Source organism: Nycticebus coucang, chromosome 13 (genome assembly GCF_027406575.1).
Source record: "Nycticebus coucang isolate mNycCou1 chromosome 13, mNycCou1.pri, whole genome shotgun sequence".
NCBI classification, from domain to species: Eukaryota; Metazoa; Chordata; class Mammalia; order Primates; family Lorisidae; genus Nycticebus; species Nycticebus coucang.
The window spans coordinates 10,805,893-10,830,153 of record NC_069792.1 but is presented as its reverse complement, the minus strand read 5'-3'; the positions used below and the strand labels follow the sequence as shown (position 1 = coordinate 10,830,153).

At 42.4% G+C, this 24,261-nt stretch overlaps 1 protein-coding gene across 1 annotated transcript; it reads left to right on the top strand.

The window, feature by feature from the left end:
* Positions 1–972: 972 nt before the first annotated feature.
* LOC128563285 (ral guanine nucleotide dissociation stimulator-like) lies at positions 973–4,842 on the top strand. Its single transcript, XM_053558643.1, has 7 exons — positions 973–1,212; positions 1,618–1,721; positions 2,186–2,255; positions 2,830–2,901; positions 3,346–3,420; positions 4,358–4,479; positions 4,712–4,842. Exons 1-7 carry the CDS (start codon positions 973–975, stop codon positions 4,749–4,751), a joined length of 723 nt encoding a protein of 240 aa, XP_053414618.1. The 3' UTR covers positions 4,752–4,842.
* Positions 4,843–24,261: the final 19,419 nt, after the last annotated feature.

The following is a 24,261-nucleotide window of genomic DNA, read 5'->3' as shown; positions in this document are numbered from 1 at the left end:
CTCCTGCCCAATCTCTAGAACAACAGGCCCTCCCAGTGCTGGCCATAGAACCAGCGCCGCTGGCAGATCTGGGCGAGCAGAGGCCTGCTCTGGAGCCAGGGGCGCCTGCATCCCTGGATCTGCCAATGTCTATGGAGCCAGCTCCAGGGCCAGGGTCAAGGGCAGCACCCTGGACAGAGCCATCTGGAAAGCCAGTGACAACTGGCAAGGCACAACCAAAGGCAATCGTAGGCCTCAGCCAGCCCTGGACTGTGCCTGAACAAATGCTGCGCAGGGCGGGGCCGTCTAGCATCCTGGCGTACACAGCAAAACACGTAGCTGAGCAGCTCACGCTGCTGGATGCAGTGAGCAGCTGCTCAAACCCCTTCCCTGACCAGAGGCCAGCGATCTGGTCCCACCCTGCTGCACGGCTTGTGAGCCAGGCCAGCTGTTTGAGTTTCTTTCTGTATTTACGGTCTCTGTGTCTGTGGCAGCTACACACATCTGCTGGGCACATCCCATGGGAGGGGACAGAGCACAGGGTGGGGGCCTGGCCCACTAGATGCAGGGGTGGCCCACTGAGCACGCCTCCCCGGCTGCTAAGCACCCCGCCCAGAAGGCCTCACCAGCCTCAGCAGTTACTACACATCTGGCACAGACTCCATTTCAGACCGGACACCCGCACTGAGACCCTGGAGGTGGCTGCCACGGGCCATGTGCGTCTCAACAGAAAGAAGGCCTGGCACACAGGTGGCCTCGGGAAGGGCCGGGCTGAGCACCTTGTGGAGTGTGGGCTCCGGGAGGCGGGCCTGGGGGAAACACCACGTGCTGTTCTCTACTTGCCTGGCTCTATGCGTTTCGCGCCCTCCGTGAAAGGGGAATGAAACCCGGGGCTCCGACTACTCTGGGAGAGCCAATGCCAAAGCTCAGAATCTGGTCACCTGCCTGAGTCAAGGGGTGACATTAGACTCAGAGCTCCCCTGGGCCGTGCCCATGTGGATCTTTCTTCCTCCCCAGGAGCAATTCAAGAAGCTGCTTCCCTGGCAGTGCCTGGACACCATGCTGATTGAGCTGGAGTGGGAGGACATAGCGCTGTTGGCACCAACAGTCGGCGCTGCCCTCATTCAATTTGATACTGTGGTGTATTTTGTGATAAGCATGTGCTTGGAGACCCGCACCATGAAGGCCCAGGACAGGGCCAGGGTGCTGGAGCTTTGGATACAGGTGGCCAGGGTAAGCCGTGGGAGGGCCTGAGACAGGGCCAGGGTGCTGGGGCTGGATCCAGGTGGCCCCGGTAAAGCATGGGAGGCCCTAGGACACTCGTTCTCTCCTCTGTCCAATGTCAAATTTGCTGAACAGAGTCCAAGCCCCTGAACAGCCCCCAGCCCCCTTCCTGTCGGGGGCACACTGACCTTGACATCCATGCCCAGTGTTGGTGCGCCCTTTGCGCCTGGACACCTACCTTGGCTTGAACTGTAATTGTCCTCCCAGAGTGTGAAACTCACTGGGGCCCAGACTGCTCTCCTGTGCCTCCCTGGGCCTCTGCCTCCCCACAGAGGAAAGGTCAGCACAGGGGGCACAGCTGGGGCAGTGGGGCTCCAACCCCCCACCTCACGGTGCATCCTCTTCCCTCCCCAGGAGTGTTACAAGTTGAGAAACTACTCATCTTTGCATGGCATAGTCACAGCCCTGAAGGCTGCGCCCATCCATAGTCTCCAGGAAACCTGGAGGGCAGTATCCAGGTGGGTGGGCGTGTGTCTCCTGAGCTGCACCCAGCACCTCTCCCGCGTCTGCCACGCTCCCTCACTGCACTGGGAGGGGAGGGGAGCCCAGCACCTCTGGAGGCGGGAATGGGCGGCCTGCCAGGGTCTCTCAGTCCACTGGGATGTTAGCACTGAAGGTCTAACTCAGCACCAAGTTTTCTTCACGTGGGGCACGGGTCTTTGCCACATTGGAGATATTCCCATGTCTAGCGCACAGCACATCTAAACTGAGAATCTGAGCTGCCCAGTTGACATTGGGCTGGGCCAGATGAACAGCAGGTGAGCGCCCGCTCCAGTCCTGTGGAGCCTCTGGGGATCAGGAGCCCAGAGGAAACACAAATCCTGCCAGTTTGGATCCTTTTCATTCCCAGTTCAAGGAATGTGAACTCGCCCTCCTCCCCGCTACTCCCTGATTTATCCGACTTTCTTTCCCCTCTGCAAAGGGAAAGCGCCAGAGCGTACAAAGAACTGTGCGCACACGATGACAGGATGACCCGGGAGAAGCTGATAAAGGTACAGGGGGCTGGGGCTGGGGGCAAATATTTAGAGGGCAGGGAGAGGGGAATTTGGAAAGGGTACTGGGCCAGGTGATTTTTGGTTAATTTTCTAACTCAACGTTTACCTGAAAAGTACCAGTCACCAGTCCTGTTCAGAAGAGAGAAGGTGCTTTACTGGCTGTTCATCAGGGACGAGCTGGATAATTAGCAGGGCTCTGGCTCTTGCATTGGTCCCTCTGGTTATGGAGCTTCCACCAGGCGAATGGGAAATGTCGTGGTGGTGGTGGTGGTGGCTTCTTTCTTTTCTGAAACCAGCCAGAAATTCTCCAGAAAGCCGGGCCTCTATTGCTGGTGTGTGGTGTGGGCAGCTGGGGCAGGGTCTCCAGACAAACGAGGGGCTGAGCTGCGTGCCCCAGTGACACAGCAAGTGGGTGTAGGACACAGGGCTGGGTCTAGAACCAGAGCTCACTGAGTGACTGTAGCACCTCACCAGCTGACTGTGGCCAGGTGTCCACAGTGCGAGGTCAGGGTCCTGGGAGTGGCTGAGTGAGGGCGAGATAGTCTCACTGACCTTGTCCTGACCCTGGCAGCTGGGGATCTCCAAGCTGGCCCACTGGGAAAAAAACCCTCAGAGAGCCCAGATGAGGCAGCAGAGACGGAAGGTGAGCCTCCTTTGGTGTGGGGGGGGAGGGCCACTGGGACGGAGGGCAGGGCCTCCCCCACAGCTGGAGTGTCCCCATCAGGAGAGCAAGGGCCTCCTCCTAGGCCCTCCTTCCTCTAGCTGGTGCCTGAAATGCCCTCAGCAGAGGGACCAGGACAAAGGCCTGGAAGAGCTGGGCTCAGCATGCCCTACGGGAAGGGTGGGGTCCGGGACCACAAGACATTGTGACCTGTGAACATCCCAGGGCTGTAGGTGACCATGGGTGCAGCTGGGGGAGGAGAGGGATAGAATTGAAGGAGGAAGCTGAAGGTGTCTGGCTGCTCCAAGTCAGAGATCTTGAGGAGGGGTCTAGGAGACAGGGGTGGGGTGTGAGATTCCGGACAACAGAACGGGGAAGGCCACCTGCAGGTGCGTGCTCATCACCACTCCCACCCCAATGACACAGGGCGTCATTCCCTTTCTTGGAATCTTCGTCGATGACCTAACTCTGCTGCAGAAGTGGACGCAGAATAATGTGGCTGTGAGTGAGCCTAGGGCTGGCACACTGGGGACCAGAATCCTAAGGCTGGGGGGAGACATTCCTGCACGGAGCCCTGAGAACTCAGCACTCAGCAAAACTGCTCCCAGGCAGCCCTGTGAGCTGGGGTATCAGGCCCGACGTCAGCCTCCAGTCCCTGCGCCCGAGGCAGAAGCTGCAGAGCTGCCTGACTGCTGAGCTGCCCGAGTGTCTGGCTGAGCTGGACTCAGCCTCTCCCTCAGGTGCTGCCCACGGGAGGAGTTGAAATTGGCCCCTCCACACTCAGGCAGCTCCCATGTGGCTCCAAACTCTCTTTGTGTGCAAGGAGATTTTGTGTGCCCCTGCTTGTCATGAGGGAGTGTTGGGTCAGAAGGCCCCTGAGCATCAGCCCCCACGCCCCCTTCATCACAACCCACGTCGTGATGTGGGTGCACGTGCCTTCTGGGCAGGTCCCCTGGCCGGTGAGCCTGGATGACACGCAGCAAGGGAGCCCAAGGAGGGGGGAGTCATGGATAGGGGACCTGTCTCCCGGGCACTGGCTGTGCCTTGCACGGAAATGTGCTCCACATAACACAGAGGGGAAGGTGGGCAACTGGGGGCCTCTCTCTGGGGAAGCACAACATGTGGAAGTCAGAGACTGCCCTGGGAGGACATTCCCTGGCTGCATCCTCCACATCGTAGATTTCCTGGGAGGGTTTGACGTCAGGGAAGGGGCAGTCCACCCCATGAAACGTGCAGGATGGGAATGAAAACCAACTCCTGGAGAAAGGCAGTTTATAGCCAACTCTGAGGACAGACTGGGCCTTCAGAGGATGGGAGGGGAGAAGGGAACCACTCCAGAGAAAGGTGCCAGAGATCGGCCCCTTGCCCTCCCCAGCATGGCCCCTTCAGAATCTTCCCCCCTGGCCCAGTCAGTATCCATCCTTCTCTCTGGCTCCAGGCCTTCAAGATCGTCCAGCAGCTGCAGTTGCTGCAGGTGACTGCCAATAATTTCTGTTTTCAACTGGACAAAGAATTCCAGTCCTGGTTCCAAACCATGAAGCCACTGGACCAGTACAATCTGTGAGTGCCTGCAAAGGTTGGCGGAGGGTAGGGGGACCTTTCTGTGTCTCTGCTCAGGACTCTGTCTGGTGGCCAGCTGCAAAGAGCCTGTGGCCGTGGTTCCCTGGTCACCAACAGTCCCTGGTGCATGGTGTCTGCTGAGCGCCGGGTGTCCAAGCCTGCCAGGCAGACCCTGGGCGGGGGACCTGAATTTTGTTCCTGGTGGCCTCATAGCTGCCTCTCTGTCCTGCAGCCACAGCTTCTCCTGGGAGCTGGAGCCACCATTTGAATAGGCCAACAAGAACATCAAGGCCGAGGAGACCTGCCTGGGACTGTGTCCACCTTTGAGCTACCTTCATTTACTCTCCCCTGCCACTCCCTTACACCCCCCTGGAAACATGTTCATTTACTCCGCCCTGACACTCCCTTTTCCTGTTATCTATATTCCTTATTCCTTGCTCCTCATCCCTGGCTTTTACTTAAAGTAATAAATGTATGTTACATATTGTTATCAGTTTTCTTCATGGTTTTTCTCTGTAGCTGTCGTGGGTAGTCTGTATAATTTTGAGAGTGTGCTCTGTGAACGCAGGGATGCCACAGACATGAAACTCTTCATGATCTGAGGCTGTCGCTTATCTATGTGAACTCAAGGTAGCTGTGTGGAGCTCCATCTCTCCTGTATAGAGTTTCTGCAAAGACCACCTCATGAATGACCTCTGGAGGATTGTCTCGTATCTGCTTTCAAAAGGCTTCCTAATTCTTTTTGTCCTTCTACACTTCGTGGCATGGAGTTAGAACACTTCCAAACTGCCTTCATGCCACCAGTTTCACCCTGATACCAACACCGGACAAAACACAACTTGATCTTTACTACCAAAAGTGGATGTGTTTCCCCACAAAGGTCTTCATCCTTATTCTCCACTCATGCTGGCTGAGCAGGGGGAGGAAGAGGAGAGGTTGGTCCAGCTGAAAAGGGTGGCTGGCAAAAGGGGTGCACGCAGTTTCTCTATGGTGGTAGAGTTTGTCCTGCCGACTCCACTCTGGAGATGCAGACGGCCTGAAGGGTGATGAAAATGCCAGCACAGATGTGTTTTTTAGAGTTCAGTTGTCATAGAACAATAGACTTGGAGGAGATGACCATGAATAACAGCTTAATTGGTGCTGCCCAAGCCACATTTTCTGGACCAGGGGACCATCCTACACTATCGTGGCTGAGTTGGTCTGGATTAGACTAGTAGTAATTTTTTTTCTACTCCTATTGATTAGTTTGATAGCAGCAGCACTACCCTAAACTTACATTACCTGGTGTTTCTCACTAGCTCCTCCTGTGCTTGAAGCATCTTCTGTTATCATTTGACTTTAGAGTACTAATGATTTTAATTCCTCATCACCACAATTTGAGGGCCTGTGGGTTGGAGAAACTTCACTTTTGATAAAAAAAAGTTTAGATTCTCTAAAGAAGGTCCTAGTCTCCTCGCTCATGGTAGTGTTGGAGGAGAGTACATACTCCCGTGGTTTGTTCTATTTCTTCCTTCTAGTTTTTTCTGAAATGTGTAATGGAAGGTAATGGTAAGGCAGGATTCTAGCACCAGACTCTCCGGATTCTCTCCCAGCTCTGTTACTTACTCTTTGTGAGTCCTCGGGAATATTATTTAAGCAATGGCTCCTTTGCCTTCACTATGAAATGAAGATTGTGTTAATAAAATTGCTGTGGGCATTAAAAGGGTTTATATCTGTAAAGTGCTTTATAATGCGGTTGGCACATTGTGTCACCCTTATAATTACTTACAGTCATACGAGCAGTTCTCATTTAAAATTTGTGGTTGTTAAGTAGTAATGTTGTTTTAATAATATGAGTCCTATTTTTAAGCTCAGAGAGGCATAAGAATAGATTCTTTAAAAAAGTGAGAGGCTTTTTTGGCTCAAGGAATAGGGTGCCAGCCCCACATAATGGGTGTGGCAGCTTCGAACCAGGCCCCGGCTAAAAACTGCAAGAAATAAAGAAAGAAATAAAAATAAAAAAGTGAGAGGCTTCAGGTGAGACAAAGATTTGGCTGGGCACAATAGCTCATGGTTGTCATCCTAGCATGCTGGGAGGCTGAGGTGGGTGGATTGCCTGAGCTGGGGAGGTGGAGACCAGCCTGAGCAAGATGGAGACCTTGTCTCTATGAAAAATAGAAAAATTAGATGGGCACATGGTAGGCACCTGTAGTCACAGCTATTGGGGAGGCTGAGGCAAGAGGATCAGATCATTGAAGCCCAGGAGTTAGGAGTTGCTGTGAGCTCTGACACCAGCGCACTGTAGCCTGGGGCAACCATGTGAGACTGTCTAAAAAACAAGAAAACCTACAGACGTGTGCCATCCTCACTGCACCACCCCATGCATTCTTTTCACTTGCCATCTCTTCCCTAGCGCAGCTTAGCGGTTACCCCAGAACTTATGGACACGTCAAAGCCTATCCCATCTTTCAGTTTAGTTGACCTTGTGGCTACAGGTACCACCCCTGCTTTACCTTGTGAAATAATCGGAATCCCACTAGTGCTTTCTCAGGGGGCACTGCCACTCACTTCCTGCAGCAAAATTATCGCTGAGTTTTCAAATGAAGGAAACCCCCCCACAAGTTTGTGCCTATATAACCAATAAAGCTTCTAAATGGTGCATCAAAGACCAGGGGGCCTCAGTGTGTACATGCAGTTGGGTCCAAAGACCTTGAGGAGCTATACAGTGGTTGCTGTGAAAAGGGAGCTTAACTTTAAGGTTGTACACTGTGGTGCATTGAGCATTTCAAACCCACTACAGTAACATCAGTTTTGCTTTGTTTTGTTTTTTATTCAGTGAATTATACAACATCCCTCACAGGAATCAGCAGGAATAGATGATAAAGAGTTCCTAAGACAACATTCAACACACACATAACTTTTTAGAAGCATGATTGCATATAAGGTTTGTTAGAAAATATTTCACTTGCTCCTTTCCTCTGTTTTTTAAAAAGTCATTTGTAATGGCCATTTTCTCACCCCTCTGTTTTCATAAGTGCCAATTGTAAGGTTAATGTAAAGGTTCCTTCTTGTAAATATTTCTGACAATAGTGGCTGTCAATGATCTCTAATCCTCTCTCATCGATGATTCAACTAACGCACTGTAAGGAAATCTATGACAGAGACCTCAGGACACAAGAAATTTGAAATTATTTTATTTTATGGAATATTGCAATTGTATGAATTTGAATATCTAGAGGAATGCACACATAGGTTATCCAAAGAGAGAAATATCACAATCATATTGTTATTTTAGTTACAAAGAGCCAATGGGCTGGAAGTGAAATGGTTCCCTAAAGAAAGCAAACAATGGACAAGACTCCCAGAATTAGAAATGAGAATTATTTTATTAGTACTAAAATAAATTGCTTGTAAGTCAAATCCATGTACTTAAGTATAGATACGTCTTCCTATCCTCAGATAGGAGAGCACCGTTATGCAGGAAGAAGGCACTTCGTGATATTTCTCGATAATAATCATGTTAACCACCTATCCTAGTGTGACCCAACTAAAGCTAAAGCATATGGGTTATACTCTAAAAGCGACCCTATCTCCTAGGCTCCCCTAGTCCTTTGTTATGCTTCCCTCCTTCCAATGGTTGAAGTTTTTGAATTAGTCAAACCTTCTCACCACAGCCAGTGAGTTCTCGGATCACTGACCTTGGCCATCCCTGTCCCCTTCCCTGTGGCCGTGGTCCTCTCTCCTGCCATCTCTCCGGGTGATGCAGGCTCACCTGCTGCCTTAGTGAGTGGCTGTTGCTTTATGGTCAATCCTCCCATAAACGCAGATCTGGCCCAGTAGGTATTATGGAAGCCAACTTATTTAAAACTGTGGCACTAGGTTATGGAAAGATTCCCTCCATAGAGTGAAGAATTCTTTAAGAATACAACAGAAATCAGGGTTTTGTTTTGTTTTCAGTAAGTAATATACATGTTTTGTGCTTTCATGCTTTGATTTAGTATTTCAATTTAATGTTTAATCATTCTCCTATCTTCTTGTCAAATTTTGCACAAATCCCAACATGATGCAAACTAAAGATAATATTAACCACAATTGATAGTGAAGGATTCAAAATTATCCTTACTTAACATGGACATTGATTGTTTTGTGTATATATGTTAATTAACTCATATTTCTTTTGCCTGTTTTTCTATGCATTATCTAATTTAGCACAAAGATCTCTGAAAGAATTATAGAATTCTTTTTAAATTCCTTCTATACTTTGTGTGCTTCATCAATTGGCAACACAATGCTGTATTTTTATATATTTTTAATAGTGCTTCCTAGCTTCCATTCTGTTATATTTTCATTTTTTAAATTCAATCATAACTTTGTACATTGATGTATGAATGAGGTTCCGTGTACTGCTTTGATATACAATGTGAAATGCTTATATTCAACTAAATAGCACAGCCATCACAATTACACTCATTTCTGAATAGTTTTGAAATGTACTATTGCATCCTGCACATTAGGTGAGGTCCCCTCAAATACCCTTCTTCCTCCCATATCCCTCCTCCCCCATCTCCTTTTCTCTTCTGTTTTCTAGACTACAGTTATGTTTTTCCATTCATATTAGTGTGTAGGTGATTATATAATGATTTCATAGTAGTATTGAGGACAGTGGATAGTGTTTTTCCATTCTTCAGATACTTTACTAAGAAGAATATGTTCCAGTTCCATGCAGGTAAACTTAAAAGATGTGAAGTCTCCATCTTTTTATGGATGCATAGTATTCCATGGTGTACATATACCACAATTTGTTAACCCATTCATGGGTCGATGGGCCCTTGGGCTGTTTCCATGTCTTGGCAGTCATGAATTGGACTGCAAGAAACATTCTGGTGCAAATGTCTTTGTTGTCAAATAATTTTTGATCATCTGGGTATATACCTAGTAGAGGATTTGCAGGATCAAATGGTAGGTCTATTTTTAGTTCCTTGAGTGTTGTCCAAACTTCCTTCCAAAAAAGTCGTATCAGATTGCATTCCCACCAGCAGTGTAGCAGTGTTCCCTTCTCTCCACATCCACTCCAACATCTGTAGTTTGGGGATTTTGTGACGTGGGTAATCTTCCTGGAGTTAGATGATATCTCAAAGTGGTTTTGATTTGCATTTCTCTGATGATGAAGGATGATGAAAATTTTTTCATGTGTTTGTAGGCAGTGAGCCTGCCTTAATCCGAAAAGTTTCTGTTCATATCTCTTGCCCACATAACAAAGGGACTATTTGTTCTTTTTGTTATTGATTTGTTTGAGTTCCATGTAAAGTCTAGTTATCAGACTTTTGTCAGAAGCATAACCTACAAAAATTTTGTTGTATTACAAAGGTTGTTTATTTTCTTTACTTACTGTGCTCTAGGCTATACAAAAGCTTTGCAGTTTTATCAGATCTCAGTATTTTTGGTGTTGCTTCCATTGCCGGAGGGGTCCTCATCGCAAAATATTCTCCCAGGTCGATTTCTTTAAGTGTTTTCCCTGCACTGTCTTTTATTATTGTTAGAGTTTCATGTCTTAAGTATAAATCTTTTATCCAGTGAGAATCAATTTTTGTTAATGGTGCAGAAAGGTGCAGGTCCAGTTTCAGTCTTCTACCGGTTGCCAGCCAGTTCACGCAGCACCATTTGTTAAATAGGGAGTCTTTCTCCCACTGAAGATTTTTCATAGGCTTGTTGAAGACCAAATGACAATAAGTAACTGAGTTCATCTCTTGGTTATCTATTCTGTTCCATAAATCTACCTCTGTGTTTTTGTGCCAGTATCATGCCATTTTGATCACTATACGTTTATTATATACATTGAAGTCTGGTAACGTGATACCTCCTGCTTTGTTCTTATTTCTGAGTAATGTGTTTGCTATTTGATGTTTTTTTCTGATTTCATATAAAAGGAAGTTCTATTTTTTCAAGTTCTTTAAAGTATGACGGTGGTACTTTAAAGAGATTGCATTAAATCTGTAGATTCCTTTGGTTAATATGGACAATTTAACAATGTTGATTCTTCCCAGCCATGAGCCTGGTATGTTTTTCCATTTGTTAACGTCTTCAGCTATCTGTTTTCTCAGAATTTCATAGTTCTCTTTATAGAGATCTTTCATATCCTTTGTTAGGTACATTACCAGATATTTTATCTTCTTTGGCCCTACTATAAAAGGAATAGAGTCCTTGACTGTTTTCAGCTTGACTATTATTGGCATATACAAAGGCTACTTATTTGCAAGGATTGATTTTTCATCCTGAGAAGCTGTTGCATTCCTTGATCACTTCTAAGAGTTTTGAAGTTGAGTCTCTGCGATTTTCCAGGTATAGGATCATATCATCAGTGAAGAGTCAGAGTTTGATCTCCTATGACCCTATTTGGATACCCTTGATCGCCTTCTCTTCCCTGATTGCAATGCATAAACTTCCATTACTGTGTTGAGTAGCAGTGGAGACAGTGGGCATCCTTGCCTCGTTCTTGATCTGAGTAGAAATGTTTTCAGCGTTATACTCTTCAATATGATATTAGCTGTGGGTTTGTGTAGATGGCCTCTATCAGTTTAAGAAATGTCCCTTGTATACCTGTTTTCTGAAATGTTCAGATCATGAAAGGATGCTGGATATTATCAAAGGCTTTTTCTGCCTCAGTTGAGGGAATCATATGGTATTTGCTTTTTATTTTATTGATATGATGTATTATATTTATATATTTGCAAATGTTGAACCAACCCTGTACCCCTAGAATAAAACCAACTTGATCATGGTGTGTGATTTTTTTGATGTGTTGTTGAATTCTGTTTGCTAAGATCTTATTGAATATTTTTGTATCCATATTCATTCATGATATTGGTCTCTTTTTCTTTCCTTATTGGATCCCTTTTTGGTTTGGGGATGAGGGTAATATTTGTTTCCTAGAATGTGTTGGGAAGTATTTCATCTTTTTCTTAGCTTCAGCAAAGGTTGTATATTATACGTACTACTTCCTCTTGAAATGCTTCATAGAATTCAGATGTGAAGGCTTCTGGTCCAGGATTTTTCTTTTTTGTGGAGGTTTTGTATTATTGATGTTACTCCAGTGACTGATATAGGTTTACTCAAGATTTCTAATTCCTCTGAGGTGTGCTTCCAGGTATTGGTCCTTTTCCTTTGGATTTTCATATTTCTGTTATTAGAGATTTTTATATTAATCCTTGTAGATTTTTTGAATTTCTGAAGTGTCTGTTAGTTCTCTTTTATCGTTTCTGATAGATGATATTAGAGATTTTACTTTTCTATTTCTGGTTCAGTTGGCCAAAGTTTTATTAGTTGTATTAATATTTAAAAAAAAACAAACCTTTTTTAGTTTTCATACATCTTCTGAATGATTCTTTTGTTTTCAATTTTATTTAATTCTGCCCTAATTTTTGGTTATTTCTTTTCTTCTGTTGGTTTTGGTGTTTGTATGTTCTTCCTTTTCCAGTTGCTTGAGATGATCCATTAAGTTGTTGGCTTCATCTCTTTCTGTTTTCTTGATGAAGGCTTCCAATGCTATAAATTTCTCTCTTAGGACTGCCTTTACAGTATCCCATAGTTTTGATAATTTGTGTGTTCATTATGATTTTGTTCCAAAAATGTGGTGGTTTCCTTCTTAATCTCATCTGGGACCCAGCTATCATTCAGCCTATTAATAATAGGCTAATAATTAGGTAAACTAGTATTTAGTTTTCATGTCTTTGTTTGAGTATGAAGATTCCTGTTTCCTTTGAGTTCAACTTTTATTCCATGGTGGTCTGGGATCTATTAAGGATAGAGTATAAATATCTTAACACAATAAGTAAGTAAATGAGGTGAAGGATATATGAAACAGTACAATGTAACCATTCCAAATTGTAGGTGAACTGAGCACATTCTACTCCCTAAATGATTAACATATACATGATCTACCTTTTTAAGATTTAATAATAAAAAAAAACAACAGAAAAAACATAGAAGGAATAATTTCTATTCTTTTAAATTTGCTGAGGTTAGACTGTGTCCTAGGATATGATCTATTTTGGAGGAATGTCCATGGGTTGATGAAAAGAATGTATATTTGGTTTTATTAGTATGAAATGTTCTGTAGTGGTCTGTAAAGTCCATTTGTTCTAGCGTCAGGTTTAAGTCTAATATTTCTTTGACAAGCTTCTTCTTGGAGGATCTATCCAAAACTGTCAAAGGGGTGTTAAAATCTCCAACTATTGTAGTGCAGGGAGTTATCACATTGTTCATATCCATTAGGGTTTGCTTTATGAATTGAGGAGCTTTCTGGTAGGATGCATAATGTTAATTATCAAAATCTCTTCTTGTTGGGTGTTTGCCTTGCCAAATATGGGGTGAACATCCCTATCTTTCTTTATCTTTGTTGGTTTAAAGCCAATTGTATCTGCAACTACATTTACAATCCTTGCTTTTTTCTGCTTTCCATGTGCCTGTGTTATAAAAGTCCATCCCTTCACCCTGAGTCTATTTTTATCCTTAAGGTAAGATGAGATTCTTGCATATAGCAGATATCTGGTCTTAGTTTATGTATCCAGTCAGACAGCCTGTGCCCTGTAGAAGACAATTTAAACCATTCACATTAATTGAGAAAATTGATAAGCCTGGTTGTGTTTTGAGTGTCATGATTTTCAGATGTCCAGTGGGCATTTTTAATCTTTTCACCACTGTGGAAGTTGGGTTTTGTTAAAAAATTCCTGGGTGAGTTTACTTGGGAGGTAAAGCATTGCACTGTTCATTGTGGAGGATGGGTCTGAGAGTATCTTGGAGAACTGGTTTACTTATGGCAAATTTCTTCAACATGTGCATGTCATTAAAGTATTTGATTTCTCCATCACAAATGAAACTCAGTTTAGCTGGATAGAGGATCCTGGGCTGCAAGTTGTTTTGTTTTTGGAGGTTGAAGGTCAATGACCATCCTCTTCCTGCTTGAAACGTTGTGGCTGAGTGATCTGAAGTCATTCTGTTGTCTCCCCCTTTGTAGGTCCTTTGTAGGTGATGCTTTTCTTATGTCGGACTGCTTGCTGAATCTTCTCTTTCTTCTTAATTTTGGCAAAGTTAATCACAATGTGTCTAGGAGATGCTTTATTTGGACTGAATCTTGCTGGGGGTCTAAATCTGTCTACTATTTGAAGTTCTGTATCTCTCACAATGCTTGGGAATTTCTCCTCCAAAATTGCATGGAGTAGAGCATCTGTACCTTTAGGACCATTCTCTTCTCCTTCAGGAATTCCTATGAGATGAATGTTTGATCTTTTGGAGTGATTCCTCAACTCTCCCTGGGAATGATCAGTTTTTGCTCTCCATTTGTGTCTCTTTGAGCATTTGGGAACACTGAAAACTTTGTCTTCAGTTTTAGAGATCCTTTCTTCTGCCCGGTCAACTCTATTACTGAGGAATTCTACTGTATTTTGGAGCTCCTCTGTTGACTTTTTCATTTCCTTGAGTTCTGCTATTTCTTTTCTCATTATGTCTACATCTTTGGTGACTTGGGCTCTGAATTCATTACTTTCTTGAGAGAACTTGAGAACTACTCTTTGGAATTCAATTTCTATTTTTTCTTCCATTCTCTTTATCATATTTTCATTCCATATTCTGAATTGACATTGCAGCCATTTGTCTGTGCATGGCACCTTCAGTTGTATCTCCTTTATCATTTCTTGTGTGGATGATCTACTCTGGTTTTTCATGCTGCCAGAGTTATTCTATTGTGTCCACACCATGTTTATTTTCCACTGTTTGGTTATTAGAACTGGTAGGGTGAGATTGAACTGTGGTTCCTAGGTAGTAGAGATAGCTCCTTACCAATTTGCTAGGCTTTGTAATTGTGGCTTTTCTCCTATAACTGTACAAAGGCCCCTTTTAGAGTTTTAGCCAGAGACTCTGAGGACCTACTTGGTGAGATAGCACAAGATAGCTCTGTTTTGATATCAGCCAAACTCTACTCTATCCTAGGAGCACACAGTATTACATTTATTTTTTTTTAAGACTATTTTATTAAAAAAATTTTTATTGTTAAATCATAGCTGTGTACATTAGTGCAATCAAGGGGTACAATGTGCTGGTTTCATATATAATCTGAAATATTCTCATCAAACTGTTCAACATAGCCTTCATGGCATTTTCTTATTTATTGTATGCAGACATTTGTATTCTGCCTTTAGTAAGTTTCGCCTGTAACCATTCTAAGATGTAACGTAGACTTCATGGCATTTTCTTAGTTATTGTATGTAGACATTTGTATTTTGAATTTAGTAAGTTTTTCCTGTACCCATTCTAAGATGCAGGGTAGGTGTGGCCCCACCAATTACCTTCCCTCCACTTCAACTCCCCCCTCCCTTCCCCTCCCTTGGCCCTTTCCCCATATTCTTGAGCTATAGTTGGGTTATAGCCTTCACATGAAAGCTATAATTTAGCTACTTAGTAGGGCTGAGTACATTGGGTAATTTTTCTTCTATTCTTGAGATACTTTGCTAAGAAGAATATATTCCGGCTCCATCCATGTAAACATGAAAGAGGTAAAATCTCCATCTTTCTTTAAAACTGCATAATATTCTATGGTATACATGTACCACAATTTGTTAATCCATTCATGGGTCGATGGGCACTTGGGTTTCTTCCACAACTTAGCAATTATGATTTGGGCTGCAATAAACATTCTGGTACACATGTCTTTGTTATATTGTGATTTTTGGTCTTCTGGGTATACACCTAGTAAAGAAATTATAGGATCAAATGGCAGGTCTATTTTTAGATCTCTAAGTATTCTCCAAACATCCTTCCAAAAGGAACATATTAGTGTGCATTCCCACCAGCAGTGTAGAAGTGTGCCCTTTTCTCTGCATCCATGCCAACATCTCCGGTTTTGTTATGTGGGCTACTCTTACTGGGGTTAGGTGATATCTCAAGGTAGTTTTGATTTGCATTTCTCTGATGATTAAGGATGATGAGCTTTTTTTCATGTGTCTATAGATCATGTGTCTGTCTTCTTTAGAGAAGTTTCTCTTCAAATCCTTTGCCCACCCTGAGATGGAATCACTTGTTCTTTTCTTGCTAATATGTTTGAGTTCTCTGTGGATTCTGGTTACTAAACATTTATCAGAGGTATAACCTGCAAATATTTTCTCCCATTCTGAGGGCTATCTGCTTGCTTTACTTACTATGTTCTTGGCTGTGCAGAAGCTTTTTAGTTTGATCAGGTTCCAGTAATGTATTTTTGATAGTGCTTCAATTGCCTGGGGAGACCTCCTCATAAAATATTCACCCAGGCCAATTCCTTCAAGAGTTTTCCCTGCACTTTCTTCAAGTATTTTTATGTTTCATGTCTTAAGTTTAAATCTTTTATCCAGTGAGAGTCTATCTTAGTTCATGGTGAAAGGTGTGGGTCCAGTTTCAGTCTTTTACTGATCACCAGCCAGTTCTCCAAGCACCATTTGTTAAATAGGGAATCTTTTCCCCACTGAATGTTTTTAATTGGCTTGTCAAAGATCAAATAACGGTAAGTAGCTGGATTCATCTCTTGGTTCTCTATTCTGTTCCAGACATCTACTTCTCTGTTTTTGTGCCAGTACCATGCTGTTTTGATCACTATCGATTTATAGTACAGTCTCAGGTCTGGTAGTGTGATTCCTCCTGCTTTGTTTTTATTTCTGAGTAATGTCTTGGCTAATCAAGGTTTTTTCCTGATTCCATATAAAATGAAGTATTATTTTTTCAAGATCTTTAAAATATGACAATAGAGCTTTAATAGGAATTGCATTAAATTATATATTGCTTTGGGTAGTATAGACATTTTAACAATGTTGATTCTTCCCAGCCATGAGCATGGTATGTTTTTCCATTTGTCAACATCTACAGCTATTCATTTTCTTAAAGTTTCATAGTTCTCTTTATAGAGATCTTTCATGTCCTTTGTTCAGTACACTCCCAAATATTTCATATTCTTTGGCACTACTGTGAATGGAATAGAGATCTTGACTGTTTTTTCGGTTTGGCTATTGTTGGTATATATAAAGGCTACAGATTTAAGGGTGTTGATTTTGTAGCCTGAGACATTGCTGTATTTGATCACTTCTAAAAGGTTTGTAGTAGAATCCCTAGTGAAGATGAGACTTACTGTGAGAAGTTAATGTTTTTGCTGAATATATAGTAAGTGCAAATAAATGTTAGTTGTGGCCATCATGGTTATTATTAATCAGAACCTGTCCCAGTGACCTTTGATTGTCTCATGTCATAGTTCCCAGAGTTCAGAAATGCTGGGAGAAGGTGCTGGCCCCTGATCACTTGCTTCCCTACCCAGCCCCTTTATCTTGCTCCCTGTATTCTTCCTGGAACACCCACCTACATGCCAATCAAAAGCTGGGGTCATTAACTAGGTGCCTGTGCTCAATGGTTAGGTGCTGGCCATATGCTCTGGGGCTGGTGGGTTCAAACCCTGCTTGGGCCTGGTAAACAAAAACAATAAACAAACAAAATAGCCAGGCATTGTAGCAGGTACCTGTAGTCCCAGCTACTAGTGAGGCTGAGGCAAGACAATCACTTAAGCCAAAGAGTTTGAGATTGCTGTGAGCTGTGACACCATGGTACTCTACCAAGGGTGCTAAAGTGAGACTGTCTTAATTAAAAAATAATAATAATCTGGGTCATCCTTCAGGGCCTAGTTTATGAGGTATAGGAGCCCTTCATCCACTTTCAGCCTCTTCTGTTGAGCTCATGAGGCAGTGAGGACTTTGCTAAGAGTGCTCTGGAGTACTCCTTGCATGGTTTTCCAAAGAGTTAGATGTGACCCTGTGCTTCACAGGACCCATATCCCCATAGCATGCTCCAGTAATATCCCTTGAAGGAATAAATTGAATTTTTGTTTGAGGAAGTAAGGAAGTTAAGAAGGAACTTTAGGACTCCATAAAGTACCTTCTTGTCCTTGAGAGTGGAATACTTCCTGTTTTTACTTGGGGTGGCAGACTGGGAAAGGAGAGGAGAGCAATGTGTTTCTAGGAAAGCTTTTCCAAGTCCTTCTGTTCTTATATCACGATTTCTTTCATAAACTTATCAATATTCATCATGTACCCACCATGAATCAGGGCATGTAGAAGGTGCTGGAAATATCTTGGTGAACAAGATGGGAAAGATCCCTGGCCACATTTAATCACAGTCCAGCCCTGAGCATAGACTTATTCCATCTCCTTTTAAACTGTTTCTATTCTAGGCATATTTTCCGGGTTTAAGTGAATAAAACTGCAACATTTCAGAATCTTTCATTTGGTCTTGGGAGGCTGCAGCAGAATCTCTTGGTGATGTTGGACCAAAGGGTCAACTCTTCTGCATTTGTCATGTCACAGAGTCTAAGAATCATTATAATTTGATTGATGTTAACTTACCCACATTATTCTCCTTTAAACTAGAAGCAGAATAGGCAATAATTACTTTATCTTTGAAAACCATCAAAGCTTTAGGACTAACACAAATACTGAAATAATTGTAGAATACTTGCTTGTATTACCTAGTAGCTAATTTGTTTGCAGTCTGGCAAACAGGTTTGTGTTCTTCAGAGATTCAGGATGTTCTTTAATGATCAGGACACATTGTGTTTAGGTGTCACATTCACTTGCGTTTTTCACAATGTGTGTGTGTGTGTGTGTGTGTGTGTGTGTGTGTGTGTGTGTGTGTGTGAACTGGGCTGGATTTAGTCTCCTTTTTTCTTTCCAAGTGAGCTTAAAAATCCAAAGGAGGGAAAAGCCCACGTGGGAGCAGGAGCCTGGGATACACTGCTCCAACCCACCCTGTATTCATTTCTAAGTAATGCTTTTCATCTCAGAGGGTATGTGCCTATGTAAGTGCGAGCACTGCTCATTGTGAACTCCAAACAAAGGGTAGTGCTGTAGGTTTCGATGTGTTTGGACCATAATGTGCTGCTTTCTTGATAATAGGCTCTCTTGGCATTGAAATGAAAAGCAAAGATATCATTAAGAAGGCGCTCCATAAAAACTGTCTGTCATATATCTTAAGCTTCATTAGTTTAGATTAATGACTTACTTGATATACATGACAATAGGTGAAGCAAATCTTTGTTTATTTATTGACGATTAAATGTGGCTCTGACATGCATAACCAGGCTTCCCTCTGATTAGTTCCATGTTTTAAAGTAAGTTTGTGTTATAAAACTTGTTAACTACAGTATTATTTTATTGAGCCCTGCTTGGTGGATGATGTGATCTACATTGAAAGGCATCAATATTGCAGCCATTCCTGGTAGTCACTGAAGCATTGTGCTTACAGATTGGAGTTGATATCTCATTGTACAAATTCAGGGACCCAGAAAATGTCCAGTTATTGAGCCTCTGCCCTGCAAAGACAATGTTCTACTCATGGAATCTGGATGCAAGGTCACAGACTGAAACCTGAATGAAGGGTTAGATTCAGATTTGTTTTGTGGCTTTGTTGACAACCTCTTTGAAATTCAGTGTTTTGAAAGTATGAAGCTTTTCCCAGAGTATCCCACTAATGCAGTGCAAAGGAGCATATAAATAAATAAATATAGTGCATCCTAATTAGGGGGCTGCTGCAGAATCTGGGCAAGCCCACCTTTTAAGAAAGATGTTGCCATGTCTTATATTATGTTCATTCAGATGATACAAGAAAGCTTCCAAGAGTACCTGGTAACAGACATACCACCCTAGAAGAGGCTGAGAAGGCAGAGGAGAAGAAAGAGGAGGGGCGGGGAGGAGAGCAACGGGGCATTAAATGTATCTGCATCTCAGCTCCCTGAAATTCACATGATTTGCCTTTCCAGGAATTCAGAAGTTGGAGGCTGTCAGAAATAATCAGTCCTTCCCATCACAGACACCCTGTGGTTCTCCTTAATAACTCCTTTTTATGTGCCATCAGTCCTCAAAAATATATTTAGAAAAGACTTATTGAGAAGGAGGCATAAAATAAAATCCATGTTGCAGTTGAGTATTACAAGTGATTGCCGGACTCCATTCTGTGCTATTAGACTCTCTGTAGAATCTCCATACAAAGTAAAACATAAACTCTCAGCCAGCTCAAAGGAGAACTCTTTGACAAAAGAAACCATCTTTGACATGACCACTCACAACATCGCGGGAAGGCATATTTCTCCAGATTCTGGAGTCCAGGAAAGCACCTTTGCTTTCCTTAGGAAATACAGGGTAAAGAAATACACAGCTAGTGATATTTTCTATAGAAAATCCTGGGGCAGTGTTTGAACCCAAAGAAAAGGATGATATTAATTAAGTATTATCTGATTTTATCTACAGCCCGCTCGATAGTCCTGTCCTTAGAAGATATCTTTGCAATCCCTTTGCTCCTAATTGGTATCAACACTTAATTTGGTTAACATAGTCTCTATATGTACCATAAAGGAGTAGCCAAACTCTGCTCCTTAAGTTACCATCTTTCTCTTCATTATGAGGCATTCCTCCCTTCCTCACACAGCCTCCCCCCACCCCAACACCAGTCCAAATGACAACTTCATCAACAGTCATCTTAGCTTGGGATGACTGGGTTGGTGTATTCAAACCCTGCAGACAGTGTCTTCAGATGGCAGCGTGGGGGAGCAATGAAAACCTGCTCTCATTTCATATCCTTCTTCTACAGAGTTTGCCTTTGCGAATTGTGCGGGCCCCTCCCAGAGGAGGAAGGCAAGCTTGGCAACAGACTGGGGCCAGGTAACTCCCGGGAGGGCTGGGGCTGAACACGGCAGTGGGGAGTAAGCAATAATCTTTTACCTGCTCCCTGGGTGCTGACTCTTCTTTCTTCTGTGTTCAAAGACTTGGCAGACTTGCTAGAACATTGATATGGTGAGTTTGGATTTTTCCTGGCACTTGAGCGCTAACCATTTTTGTAGTTCACCTCTCACTCTAGCCTGAGCATCCTTTGGTAGGTTGTTAAAGTTCTCTCATAATCATCACTGTCATCAGTTTATAATGAACAACTCCGCTATCAGCCACTTCTTCCTTCTCAAGGGAGGTCCTATACTTATTTCTTTTGATGACTCTTTTCTAGTATAGAAGGTTATTTTATTTGGCTATCCTTTATTCACCAAGGTCCAAATGTATGTGTTTACTTTTGGAAAGAAAAACACATACAAAATTTTCTTAACCAAGAAAGATGTACACTATCACTGCACTTTTATTTGGGGGGGGGGCGTTTCATTTATTTAGCAACAAAATGAAACATTTTCTTTGTGATTTTGGAAACGTGTTGAAGTTTTGGGTTGATATCATAACATTGTTTTTTGTGGTATCATTATCTTTTAGGACAAAATCGCAATCTCTATAGGTTTGTCCCATATTTATCAACAAGTTTTTAAATACATAATTGGGAATATACACAGGAAATGAAGTGAGGAACCTGATTTAAAAGATAAGGGCATGTTTTATTACTGGACAATGGTGCTGAAGGTAACATGGAATTACATGAAAGAAGCTAAAGTGGTAAGATTTTGTAGTGGCACTAATGGTTGGAAAGCCCTCACAAACCAAGATCCTGACCAAACGAAGATCCTTATCAAACTGCAGGATTAAATGTAAAACATCTGCAACTTCAAGACAATAAACAATGTTTTTTGAATAATGTTTTTTGATGATAAGGTTAGACTTTCCTCATGCCAGATTAAACTCAGCTTTGATTTTTTTTCCTATGAGGACCTTTGTTATATTTGCCCATGTTTCACAAACTCTGCATCCTTAAGCTTGACTTATCTATTAGAAGGAAATTTTTATATGCTAACTTGGAGCTCAGAAAGGGCTAATACTTTCTCTAGAATTCTTTGATAATTTTATTTTCCTCTCCTTTGTTCCTAACACTCAGCTTTTCTTTCAATCTTGCCCCCTCTTTTCCCCGTTACAGTGTTCTAAGGATTAGAACACAAATGATGATTTACAAATTGAAGGTTAACACATAAATGCATGGTACTTGTGATTTGATGAGCAAAAACAAGTCACAAAATAAGAACAAATAGCAGTATTATCCCATGGGAAAGAGCCTTCTGTATCGATGTATTATTTCCCAGCTTGAAATGTGCCCTTATTGTGCTTCCACTTGATTATGATCACTTCCCCTGGCTGAGTCAACTCGAGTGCTTCTGACATTTGCAAAGTCCCTCACAGATTCTGCTGAGCAGCAGGGGAAACATTGTTAATGAAGAAATAACAAGCCCGAAGATCTGAATAAATATTTAGCTGATTGAAAGGAGGTATACGGTTAAATTTTTTTTAACGCTGACAACTGAGGAAACTCGCTAACATGCTTTGCTTGTGTTAGCTAAAATTGGGTTCTAGTGTAGTTTTTTACTGCACCACAGGGCACTTTCATTTCCTGATTCTATTATAAACTAAGTGGCCACCTGAACCTGCCAATGAACTTGTTCTATTGTGTTTTTCTATTTTTAATCCTGAAAGAGTAAACACATTTCTCATCAGATATGTTACAGACTGCCATACATTGGGGAGATGTATGAAGGTGCCACTGGGTTATTACAGAACCATTCATTTATAAATAAGTGTCCATTCTGAAAGGAAACTATAAATGATGGCTATGTTTTCATCATTTTACAAATCTATATTATAAAAGTGTGTAGGCATTTTTTTTAATACTACAGTGGCATGGAAACAATTTGGATTTTATGCCTTTTTAGGTTGTATTTTCTGTCTTTATATATGATTAAAGTTCTGGTCTTATAACCAAGGTAATGCTTTATGTGACTCCCAGCTGCAGCTCTGAGAAGGAACGTAATGGTTCCTTCAGGATTCAAGGATTAATTTCAAGAGCATTGTAGGCCTGTCTTGTTTAAGGAATTGCCACTAGTGGATCTGGAAATTCAGTGGGAGCCCCTGGGTTTTCTTCCATAACGTTGCAGTAGGTGCTGTCCCTGGGGGATACTCCCTGTGTGTTTCTCTGAGATATGTACCTATGCTTTCAGAGAATTTTTTTGCACATGGGATTTAATGTTCCACAATGAGAATATGTGAAGTTATTCTCCAAACAACATTTAAATACTAAACTCTGAAAAACATTCTTCATTAAACAAATGTATTAAGAGGGAAGGTGGGGTTGGATGTTATTTAGTACATGTCTGCTCCCTGTGAGGTAGCATCTACTACCTCAAGGCTGGATGGGAAACCTAGAAGTCAGGTAGTCTCAGAACCCCAAGAGATGCTTGAATACTCCCTCAAATATCCTGAAAGAGGTTCTAATTAAATACGATCCTGTACACGAGGGGGATACATATGCATCTGTTTCTCAAAGAAGCCTGCACAATTTTTGCACAGCTGTGGTTGTTGGAAAGTCCATTTGTCTTTATGCTGCACTGAAATTGACCGTGGTTGTTGGAAAGTCCATTTGTCTTTATGCTGCCGAAGTCCTCGGTCTGTCTCTTGGGCACAGACAAATGGGCATTGTCTGATTTTTCATACTACCCCTATCAACACTCAGAAGTAGCTGTGGTGTTTCTCTTTCGTATGCTCCATGTTCTCCAACTTCAATTACATGGAAATCATTGGGAAAGAGTAAGATGCAGGTGGTTTTCCCTGAATATTAGATCCAGTACACCTGTGTTAGAGTCTAAAAATCTACCTGTTTCCAGGAATGCAGAGTCTGGAAATCTTCCCATTTTCTACACTCAGGAAATCAATACACTGTTATTATCTGCTTTACAGATGAGGAAAATGAGACAGAGAGAGTCAGCAATTTATACAGGGTCACGTTGCTAGTAGGTGGCAAAGCTAGAATTTGAACTTCAAAACTTAACCAATGGCTTTCACTGCTGCCATTATAAAGAGGGAAATAAGACGGTAGTAGACTTATGAATAGTGGTAAGATAGTAATGATGATTCTTTGCTGTACTGAATATTTGTGTCCACTGTAGTGCCTTCTAAGGTGGCATTTACTAAACTTTTTAAAAACACAAATTCAGCAAGATTTTAATTTTTTTCTAAAATAAAAATAAGTACAGAAAAAGAGGGATTTAGTCTTTAAGTAAATTTGTAGACTAGCAGGTTAAAAAAAGTTAAGCATGTTTCTTAACTACAATACTAATCAGAGCCTTCAATATACTAATATCTATGCTTACACTCAAGGACATAGTGTATTACTTGGGATTCTCCCGCTTACTTGACAACTTAATGAACCTTTGTTCCCTCCCTCCTTTCCTTCCTTCCCTCCTTCCTTTTGGACTGTCTCCTGAGGAAAGTATCTTAGAAGATTCTTTAGGAAATACTTCACTAAGGCATGCCTTTCACATTTGAACCTACAGTATCAACCCTTTTGGTCATCTACTGAGGTATTTACCTCCTTCTGGGTCACCTACAAAGGTTAGTTTCACAACAGCATTGAAGTAGGCATGGTTTTAGATTTTTTTTTAAAAAAGTTACTTTACATAAAAGATTGCATCTAAAAAAACATTGCAAGCCCATGTGGTAGAGTGGTAAACAATCCTGGAAGTATTTCAGAGCAGGAGAGCTGAGTGAAAATGGCTGCATTATCAGGATGAAATACAAGATGAAGTACAATGCATTTTGAGCTAAAGATGTTGCTGAATTGCCAGCACAAGAATGCTGGCACATGAGGAATGGGAGAGAAAGGGTGACTTTGGGACATGTGGAAGATCAACAATGGGACTTAGTAATGATTGGCTATTGGGAGGGAAGGAAGGGAAGAGCTTAGGTGGCATCCAGGGTCTTAAGATTGAGAGAGTACAAGCAAAGTCACAAAGATCACTTGAGCTCGAGAGTTTGAGGAAGGAAAAAAAAAAAG

What these genes read in the sequence shown, in the direction of transcription:
- LOC128563285 (XM_053558643.1), top strand. Translation starts at nt 973, where the DNA reads ATGTGGATCTTTCTTCCTCCCCAGGAGCAATTCAAGAAGCTGCTTCCC. An exon ending in ACCTGGAGGGCAGTATCCAG is followed by an intron (nt 1,722 to 2,185) that starts GTGGGTGGGCGT and finishes CCCTCTGCAAAG; the next exon opens with GGAAAGCGCCAGAGCGTACA. An exon ending in GGACGCAGAATAATGTGGCT is followed by an intron (nt 3,421 to 4,357) that starts GTGAGTGAGCCT and finishes CTCTGGCTCCAG; the next exon opens with GCCTTCAAGATCGTCCAGCA.